Source organism: Tiliqua scincoides, chromosome 9 (assembly GCF_035046505.1).
Source record: "Tiliqua scincoides isolate rTilSci1 chromosome 9, rTilSci1.hap2, whole genome shotgun sequence".
In the NCBI taxonomy this organism is placed as follows: Eukaryota; Metazoa; Chordata; class Lepidosauria; order Squamata; family Scincidae; genus Tiliqua; species Tiliqua scincoides.
The window spans coordinates 46823590-46833795 of NC_089829.1; the positions used below are offsets into that span (position 1 = coordinate 46823590).

Consider the following 10206-nt stretch of genomic DNA (forward strand, 5'->3'; position numbering starts at 1 on the left):
TGTGTGTTCTTAGTTGAGTCCTAGGCAACTGGCAGGTTTCCAAAACAAGGGGATGGCAAATCAAACTCAAAAGTATTGCCTTGAGGAGTCCTCTGTGATTGCCCCCACCACTACCACAGGATGCAGCGCATGCCCCATTGACACAGCGGCATCAACACTGGAAAGTTAGATAGGATTTGACCCTTGGTGAAATAAGCAAGAACTGACAGGGAGATAAGAAGTGATGGAAAGACAGTTTCTTTTCTTTTTTTTACTGTCACTCAGAAACAGATTGTTGTGTGAAACTGAGATGGTTACAAACAAATAATGATCAAATAATGCCCTACTCAAGTAGTGATCAAATGCTGCCCTGCCATTGCAAAAATGTGCGCTTTATGCTCTCTTTACTTTGATGCAAGCCATCATGTCAAGCAGTGCAGTAGAGAGTCAAGTTTACGGAGTTAAGAGGGCCAAGGCTGATGGGAAGCTCATGAGTTCCTTTCTTTTCACAGGTACGTTGTTAGATCCAGAGGGAATTTACGATGAAGAAGTGTGCACGCCAGATAACCTGCAGAAGTGTGTATCATCTTAATGTACCTCCTTATACATGCCACCTGTATAACCATCGCTATTTTCACTTATTTATTTATTGAATGCAGGCATCCCTCGGTATCTGCAGGGGGTAGATTCCTGTTGCTTGTGCAGATACCGGAAACCACGAATAGCAGTACACCCCAGGAAGGGGGTGAATTTGGTAGCAGTGGCCAATGCAAACCCCCTTCCTGGATATGAACTGCCTTCACAGGTGAACATGGACTTGTGCTGGCTGTATCACTGGTGCGAGTCTGAGTTGATCCACTCGGCTGGCAGGGGATTACTGTGGGGCAAGGGAACAAATGTTCCCATACCCTGAGGAGCCTTCCGGGGTGTCAGCAGATGCCGCATAGGATTGGGCTGTTCGTTTTTCAGTTGCAGGGAATTTCCAAGGAAAGATCACACATGTCAAACCTTCTCACATACAGCACTTCTTTTTCCAAAAACTGCTTCTGTTATAGCATGTTTTGTACTTGTCCTTCTGGACACCTCATTCAATTTGCCTTTAAAGCTGAACTGCCTCTGATAAGTTGTCCAGCAGCTCGTTTGAAATGGTGTCCCCATCTTCAGAATGAACCAGAGAGCTCCCAAATATCCGTCTGAAAGGACTAATGTCATTGACAAACTAGATTAGCCTTAAAATAGACCCTTGCGGAAATCGTTCCATAATAAAATTTGACCAAGTTATAAAAACTAATTTATCACCCTGTTTATATTGGCATCGATAGCCTGGAATGAGCCCAGTAAATTAGACTGCCATTAGACTTCCAGCACCAATCTCTGGAAACCTATTAATAAAGTTAAGGAGACTGCAGTATTAAATACATCAATGAGAGTGACTGCATGAACCTGTTTCCTTATTAAAAAGATCAATAAATGCTATGGCTACTTAGTTACAATCTGCCTTCATCTCCAAATTGATTAATAGGGTCCTGTAAAGGGAAAGAGTGGAAGAAGCTATTCAATTAAGATACTCACAAACTAAGAAGGATGCAGTTTTGGTTTCTTTGACCAAACACCATTCCATTGTGCAGAGGGGGCAGTGAACACATATTCTTGTGTCACGGTATATCAGTCAAGTTTATTGTGTGGCCAAAGCCATTGTGATTGGGTGAGTTCATGCAATCTTTTCACACCAAAGAGCAGTTTTCCTCTGTTGATCACTGGGATAGATTTATTTATTTGTTGTATTTTTATCCTGCTTTTCTCCCATATGGGGACCCAAAGTAGCTCAGGGTGCAATCCAAACTGAGCCATGGCCAGCGCAGGTCCCTTGTGCTGACCTGGGAGGGTCGCAAATGTGCTGTAAAGCATGTTTGTACCTCCCTAGGAGTCAGCCATGCCAGCGCACAGAGGCGCCTCAACGGTGGCAGAATGTGAGTCCCTGCCAGCCGAGCTTGGTTGGTGCAGAGGGCTGGGGGAGGGTGGGGAGGAGGCCTTTTCGAACAGGGAGAGGGTGGGCGGTGGAGAGGCCCGTGGGGAGCAGAAGGCGGGGTCAGGATCCGGCCCTGGGCAGCCCAGGGCAGCTCCAGGCTACTTGGATTTGCACCACCTCTTTGGGTGATGCAGATCCGAGTAGCCCTATTGGGGCTGCTGCGTTTCTCCCTGGGGTAAGGAGAATTAGTTCCCCTTGCCTTGGGCCAAACCTCAGCCATTCCCAAACTTGCACTAGATACAGTGCAGACCTGCTGGCCTGCCTGTTCCAGTGCAAGTTAGGATTGCACTGCCCATGAACCAAATAGATGTCACTATGAGTGGCATAGTATTCTGGAATGCCCCCTTTTCCCATGGTATCAGAAACAAGAACTTTCCTTAGGGTATTGCCAGTCAAATACTGAACTAGCTGGATTCGATGCTATCCATGCCAATTGTATTTTGAAGCCTTCTGAGAACATTGGCCCAAAGGAAATGTTGTTGATGGCAAACAGAACACTTGGTTAGCCAACTGATGTTTGGCCAACTGTGACAAACTGAGCTGACACAAATGCTCGATCAGGTGCTGCAACATGCCATGCAGGGAACTCCTCCCACTCGCCATCTAAGGGCGCAATCCTGACTCACTTTCCAGCACCAACATAAAGGCAATGCAACTTCAAGGGAAGGGAAAAAACATTCCGTTGCTTGGAGGAAGCCTCTGTGAGTGCCCCTCCAACTGCAGAATGCAGCACACGTCCCTCTGGCGCAGCTGTGCCAGCACTGGAAAGTGGGTGAGGATTTGGGCCTAAGTCATTCTGAGCAGTGCTGCTGGCCAGAATGGCTCTGATGGCGAGTGGGAGGGGTCACTTAAACGGCACATGGCAGCACCTGCACTACTGCTTTCCTCAAAGCAGGTTTTTTAGCTTGGGGATGAGGGAAGAGAGTGACAGCAGCACTTCCAAGGCCCTGGGGCCATGTTTCCTTGTAGGGACTGAACCTGGGGCTGCCACTCACAAGATCGCTGGTGGCAAGCACTATATGGAAAATTTCCACCTGGGAGGGAGAGAGTCCTCAGAGGCCCTTTTCTTCAGTGGAAGTGATGGAAATAAAATTTGCTTCCCTTCCAAGATGCTTGGACTGAGACTATCAGTTCCAGTTCCCCCCAAGAAAAGGACAGTTGGAAGCATTCCAGCACCACCGGATTCCCCATTGCAAAACGCGAGCACTTTGCTTTGTAGGTAGGAGAGCAAGGAAGTCAGTGCCTGAAGCAGTGGGCGATTCTCGTTTGAGACTTTTGCAAACACTTTTGCAAGCATTTGTATCTGCTGCTCACAAAGGCTTGAGCTTTTGTCACCATTCGCTTGGAACATGTGCAAAAACCTGACGCCATCTGGAGCCAAGCAGTGGGGGGTTTGTGCGTTCTTCACCTCAAATTAGTAGCAGCTGGCCTTAGCTGTCAAGCAATGATTTTCTAACTGTGGACCATTCTACCCCATAAGGTGAGCACTGTAGAGTGGGTTATTGGGTCCCAAGGCCTGTCTAACACCCTGCATGAACATTGTGCGTGTCCTAAAAGATGCCCCAGAAACCTCTGCCATCCATAAGGGTTCCCCAATGGAGAGACCGACGCAGAAAGGGATTCCTTCAGGCTGAAAGTGTGAAGACTCTGCAGTATTCTGTAGAATTAACACTGAGTTAATGTATTGCAGCGAAGACTGCAAAATGTGTCACAAATGCCTCAGCTCCTTTTGCAGCTTTTTATTTAATTTGGTGTTATGAGGTGCAGATAATCTTCTGGTGTTTCAGGAGAGGTCAATTCCATCAGAGGCAAAGCTCTTCATTGAATCAAAAAATGAAAATTTCATGAGTTTTCCCAAGCAGGCTGAAGAATGACCTGTCACTGATGCTGTTGAAGGCAATTAATTAGAAAATAATCCCGGCTTGAACCATCCTCTTCACACAAATGAACCCCCCCGCCTTGTAATTAAAAATGCCCATCTGGGGACCATTGATAATTATTGATTCCCTGATACTGAATTTAATGAGCAACTGCAAACAGGGATCAATTGATGAGGTCTCCGAAGATAAGGCTTCAGAACATGATAGCACCGGATATTACATTTTCAAGGCTGATAAGAGCTGGGAAGTCGGAATAAATTATATCAATTATTTTCATGTATTTCTCATTTTCCCACAAAGGAGCTGTAGGGCTTCAGCCGTTATGACTCCTTTCTTTTTACAGACAAATGGAATCACTTTCTCTTTCCCTGACCTCGAAATGCTGTGGGTTCAATCCTCCTTGCTTTGAAGATCTTTTACCCAAGACTGGACAAAGATCTCCCACTGCATGAGTTGATGCAAAAAATGCCACATGCCCCCCCCCCCAGTGGCACAGCCATGCCTCTGCTGCTCCAGGGAGCGTGAGGTGGTGGTGGAATGGCAGAGGCAGGTGGACAGCATCAGTCTCCAGGGGACAAGTGGAAGCAGTCCTGGAGATTGGAGCGGGGCGTCCTTGGCATAATGACGTTATGTTATGTTGCAGGAAGGGAGTCTTCAGGGACAGCTTCAGCCAGAGCTGGCAACTTGGCCAACCAATATTTGGCCTGACATGGTAGCTGCAGTTGGCCTCATGGACAGGCTGGTGCTGCTTTCACCAGCCTTTCTTATGAAGTCAAAGTCATGATCCGAAACTGTCTAGAACAGTGATTCCCAATCTGTGGGTTGCCACCCACAAGTGGGTTGTGAAAATGTTGCAGGGTGGTGCTGGCAGAGGTGCTGCAAGGCATTCTGGGGCACTACTCAGCTGCCACAAGGCATTCTGGGGCGCTACCCAGCCAATGCAGCCATTGAATTGGGTTGCAGTGCTAAAAAGATTGGGAAGCACTAGTCTAGAAGTATCATTTGAAAGAACTGTTGTACATTTCTTATCTCCACTAGAGAACCTCTTAGTGCTGGATCCTGTGTGTGTGTGCTGACCGAGGACTGAGCAGCAGGGAGCTCGGTGGCGTGTGCTTCTGAATTCTGGGGATTGGGCTGCATGTTAGTCAGTTCATTATCGGTTTGATGTGGTTTGGCAAAGATTAAGCACTTCACAAGAGTGGCTGAGGTTGCAGTCCCAACTCACTTACCTGGAAGGAATCGCCACTGAACAAAGTGGAACTTCCTTATTGTAAGAGACCCACTTCCTCTCCCACTCAGCTTCCCTAGCTGCATTATGGCGTAAGAACACTGACCTATCTAAAATGATTGTTGTAAGAGTTGCATCAAAATCATGTTTATGAAGCACTTTGAGCACCCAGAATGCTAAATCTTACCTCAAGCTCTAATTATTCTGTTCAAAGTATTTTTATCATCCACATATATCTGTGGATGCATGCCCAGGATCACAATTTTGCATATTTAGTTGAAAAATTGCTATTTAGAGTATGTCAGTCTGCAGTGGGAGGGGGGCACATCTTGTACTATTTGAGGTGAAACCCTTATTCTATAGGTTTAGGCACCAGCAAATGATGGAAAGTTCCTCTTGAGACAGCTTTACTTTTTCATTATGACACAGATAAAGAACTAACATGTTATAAACTGTTATGTCTTCTTATGGACCAGGACGATGGAAAGTGAAGATGGACGAAAAGGTTATCTTGTCTTTCCCACCAGCAAGTCCCACGCCTCAAGTCAGAAGGGGAGGAAGGCAGCTCTGAAAGGAAACGGGCGGCGGATTGACTACATGCTTTATACAGAAGAAGGACTCTATCTGGAGTGGAAGGTGGTAAGTTCCAATCAACCATGAAGTGGACAGAAATTTTTCAGCATGCACATCTGGCATCAGTTACAATGGATGATGCTTCAAGAAATGTCCTCCTGGTAGGATCACTGAGAACATTCACCCTATGATATGAGGTCAGATGTTGGGTGACTTCCCACCCCCATCAGTAGGCAGTGCTGAGAGCTACAGTTCTATGGCACATCGCCATGGGTTCCATGCAGAAGACCCCTGTGGTCTGCAACTAATGAGATCAAGTTACAGTTGATGGGAAACCCATTGTTGTTCTAAGTAGACAGTTCAGGGCTAGACAGACAACTGGTAAAAAAGCTTAACTTAATATTTAACCTATATATTTAATAGGTTTTTAAATATATATACATATAACATGACTAGAGATGGGTTTTACAAAATAAAAACACATAACACCACTTTCTGCAATTCTCATTTTATTTTAAAGAATGAAATCTCCAAAATCTGTGGAAAATTAACACCTCTACATGCATGTGGCTGCATCTGCTGACCCTTCATACACCATCTATACCGCCTGGCAAGGACACTTTTAAAGCAGTTGCAATTTATAATTATAATTTATAAAAATGGCCCTTGGAATAAAAGCGCAGAACACACTGTCTGCAATTCTCATGTTGGTCAAAAACTGAAATCTTCAAAAATATAGAACTGAGAAAACCCCCTCTAAGCATGAATGACCAAGTGTCTGTTTCTCCTGCACCACACGCATGCATGCATATGAGTGGGTGTGGGGTGTAGTTGAAGCACACACAGGATGGGGCCGTGTCCCAAGATGAGTGTTTCTAAATGCTACCCGGGGGGGGGGGGGGAAGAGAAGATCAAGAATGCCTTGATCAGAGTGGAGCAGCTTGTCTACATTCTGCTCCTTTCTGGTTCCAGGGCTGCGCTCTGGACTCTTCCTTTGTTTTAGTAGAAACTTGCTAAAATTATTTCTGGAATTGAAGCAAGTGCTGCTCACCACAGCTTTTAATTTATTTGCATCCCCCTTATATTACTCGTGTGTGTCTTCGTGCGCACGCATTGATCCAAACACTGCAACACAGCATTGTGTTTTTCTGATGTCTCCCTGCACTCCTGCATATTGGTAAAAATTTACAGAAAAGAATCTGGATGGGATCACTTACGCATGCCCTTCAGATTTCCTTCTTCTGTGATCAGTGCACATTGCTCATGTGGCTGGGATAGGGGGGTGGATGAATGGAAAGCCGCAGCAAACTGTGCACATGGAATGCTCTGTACTAACTCAAAAATGAAAAACGTCACCATTGGATTTCCAACATTTTTGTTCCATTTTGGAAACAAAACCAAATAATTCTGACTCCAGAGTCCAGGCAGAAATTCGGAGGAGGCTTTCAGACACTCCTAAACAATTCTATCTATGACTGCTAGTCGTGATGGTGAGATATTACTTTGAGGTTCAGAGGCTGTAGCCAGGGTGTGTCTTCAGCTCCCAGAGGCATCTGGTTGACCACTGAGGGAAACAGAATGCTGACTTTGATCCTGATTCAGCAGGGCTCTTCTGCTGTACGTCTCCCCCCCCCTTTTTTTTTTGACAGAATAGCCCTGACTTCTGTAACATGCAGTCCCAGCCTCATGGTAAACATGCAGAAAGTGATTTGCCGTATATTTTGGTTTTTCATCTTGCAGGGGGAAAATGGCCCCTCTTCAGAAGCAACACCAGCTTCTTAGCACCAAAATTAAAATTCTCTTTTGATGGTTAAAGAATAAAGATCTGGAATGCTGGTTTCCGAACGGCAAATCAGCAAACACCTGGCTGGATCTTGCATGTCGGTTCCGCCATGGGACATCTGATGTGGGGGGGAAATGGAACCCTGAGCTGATGTTTGGCCTGTGCTTTCTCTGCAGGAAGTGGAAGAGTTCAGCTTTATTACTCAGTTAGCAGGCCTGACAGACCATCTGCCTGTAGCCATGCGCCTGATGGTGTCAACAGGAGAAGAGGATCCTTAAAGGAGGACCGTTTACCCAGGGTTTAGAAGAGGGAACTTCCAAACTTGTGTCCAAGATGCAAGACAAAGAGTGATTTTTCTTTCTGGTGCCCCCCCCCCCCACCTCAAGATGGACCAGGCCCGACTCAGACTATCCCTTGGCCAGGATTCCATCTGCTTTTCCAGTTCCTCTCCATTCACATCCAGACAGAAGGATGTTAAAAAGGGGAGCCAAAAGAACGTATGTGTGCATTTGCATGGGGAGGCAGGGGGCGGTCGGCCCACAGACCAGTGTCACAAGTTGCCCAGGCAGCTGGGCTGGCCTCTTTCTCTACTTTCACTGTGGACTGAAAGGAATCCAGCTGGAAGTCCCGCTTTCTTTGAACCAGTGCCATTCTTACTAAATAACCTTTCTTTTTTTATACCGATATATAGCACAATATAGTTTGTAACCGTCTGCGTGTTAGTGCTGCTCCAGGAGCAAGGGGTTTTTTTGCCTCATTCCTTTATATATCCTTAACGAGCTGAGGCTCACTTTCTCTTTGTTTCCTTTTCTTTTCTCATTCTGAGCCTGTTGATGTGGTAGTAGCATGCCTGCATCAGAAGCATGCGTCCGTCCGCAGTGCATGCCACTCACGTTGAAATGGAATGGTCAGTAGATACTGTGGGGGGGAGGGGAGGGGAGGGTGGGGGGAGGGCAGGGAGAGGGGGAGAAACGCAAGGACCGCAATGAGAAGTGTGAACTTTGGGAAACAGCAGAGCGTCCCCTGAATGGACCTCTTTTAACAGTAGAGTCGATCACCTCACGTGTGGTCTCTGGCTCCAGCCTCACTCTTCAAAGATGCTCTCAAGGGCCAGTTCATAATGACAGAGTCAAGTGGTGAAGGATTTCCTGGACTGTACCACTGTGGCTTGCAGGTGGATGGGATGGGCACGTGACCTTACAAAAATGACCTTAAGCTGTCAGATCATTGGTCTACCTAGCCTAGCACAGACCAAGCTTAAGAGACCACTTTCCGTGGCGTCACCCCCCAAAAAGCATACTATTCTAACAGAAAGGACCAAGGAACTAGAATCATTACAGTTTTATACTTGCATGTATTCATCAGCGAAGCGGCAGTGAAAATCTTATTAAACAAACTATCTTGCATTCTGCTTTTTTGCATTATGAAGTATTTTCAGATTAGAAGAGCTGATCACCTTTGTGATTTCTTAATTAGCATAGATATAAAATACTTTTGACCTACCACAGAGGCTCCTCATGGTGTGAAGTCCTATACTGTACTATACTTCACATGTACATGAATCCAGCCCTGCTCCGGGGTCCCAGTCAGAGTCTTTCCAAGCCCAAGATCTTTCCTATCTGAGCTTTTCTTTTTTAAAACTAGAGATGTCAGAAGTTGAAATCGGGCTCTCGTGTGTGTAAAGTGTGTGCAGAACAACAATGGAGATGTTTGAATGCCTCCCTCCAAAACTAGAACCCTCTTCTGCACACAGAAAGTTAGCATGTCAGGGGAAAAGCTACCCTGACTCTTTTTCCTGGACATACTAGTTTTGTAAACATAGACATTTGTGGGGGGAGCACTGCAGTGCGGAACTCCTTGCCTGCAACAGAAATGGTACATTCTAGGAAACGCTTTATCACTGGATTCTGCTGACTGCTGATTCCAGGACTGAGAAACTGGTCCTGAGAGCCTGTGGATGCATCACTGGAGACGCCTGGCTTGCTGCTTCCCTTGGTGAGCGACCACAGCATCACAGGAACACCTGAACGCACAGAGCAGGTGGATGATGTAGGCTGTAGTATTGCCAACACTGCCAGTCAGAAAGGTGTGAGGATGATGTGGTTGTGTCCAGTGTTATTCCAAGGGATCCCTTCATTGTGGGGTCCAGCCACAGGGACGTGGCAATTACTCCAGTAATGTATGAGTTGAGTCTCATTGGGAGCAGGTGTGCCATGGTGACTAATAGCATGAGCCAATGCATATCTACTCAGAAGTAAACCCCATTGAATTCAATGGGACTTTCTCCCAGGTAATGGTGCAAGCGAAATAGCCCCATGCTATCCAGGGTGTGCAGCACTACCAACCGAGCACATGCTGCATGCTATGGGCCAGCAGGGAACCACTCAACTGTGGAGAGGAATGTAAAGAACATTTATACTTGCCTCCCCATAGGTGGCCTGGTCCCCAGCAAGTCTCCTCAGACCTAGCTGTAGTCAGACTCAGGAGACGGGTCCAGACCGGAAAGAGGGGATCCGATCCAATGTGTGTGGCAGCTACCAAGAGCCACCAATCGCATGGCCCCATCTCCACTCTGATCTGCCCCCAAACCACCCCTGCCGTCAACCGACCTGCTCTGGCAGAGGTTCTGCAGCTCGCCACTGCTGGTGTAAGGCTTACCCAATGGCGTACCTGGAGGGGGTGCAAAGTGCTACTCCTTGCAGGGATCCTCACTGCGGTGTGCAAGCAGCCCTTC

General features: G+C 46.7%; 1 protein-coding gene across 1 annotated transcript in view; it reads left to right on the forward strand.

Annotated features, from left to right (window-relative positions):
* Nucleotides 1-8341, forward strand: part of SMPD3 (sphingomyelin phosphodiesterase 3) — a 190099-nt gene extending 181758 nt beyond the window's left edge. Inside the window, exons 8-10 of the mRNA XM_066637360.1 lie at nucleotides 492-555; nucleotides 5593-5755; nucleotides 7649-8341. Of these exons, the coding sequence (XP_066493457.1) occupies nucleotides 492-555; nucleotides 5593-5755; nucleotides 7649-7750 (329 nt within the window). The 3' untranslated portion in view covers nucleotides 7751-8341. The remainder of the gene's footprint in view (nucleotides 1-491; nucleotides 556-5592; nucleotides 5756-7648) is intronic.
* Nucleotides 8342-10206: the final 1865 nt, after the last annotated feature.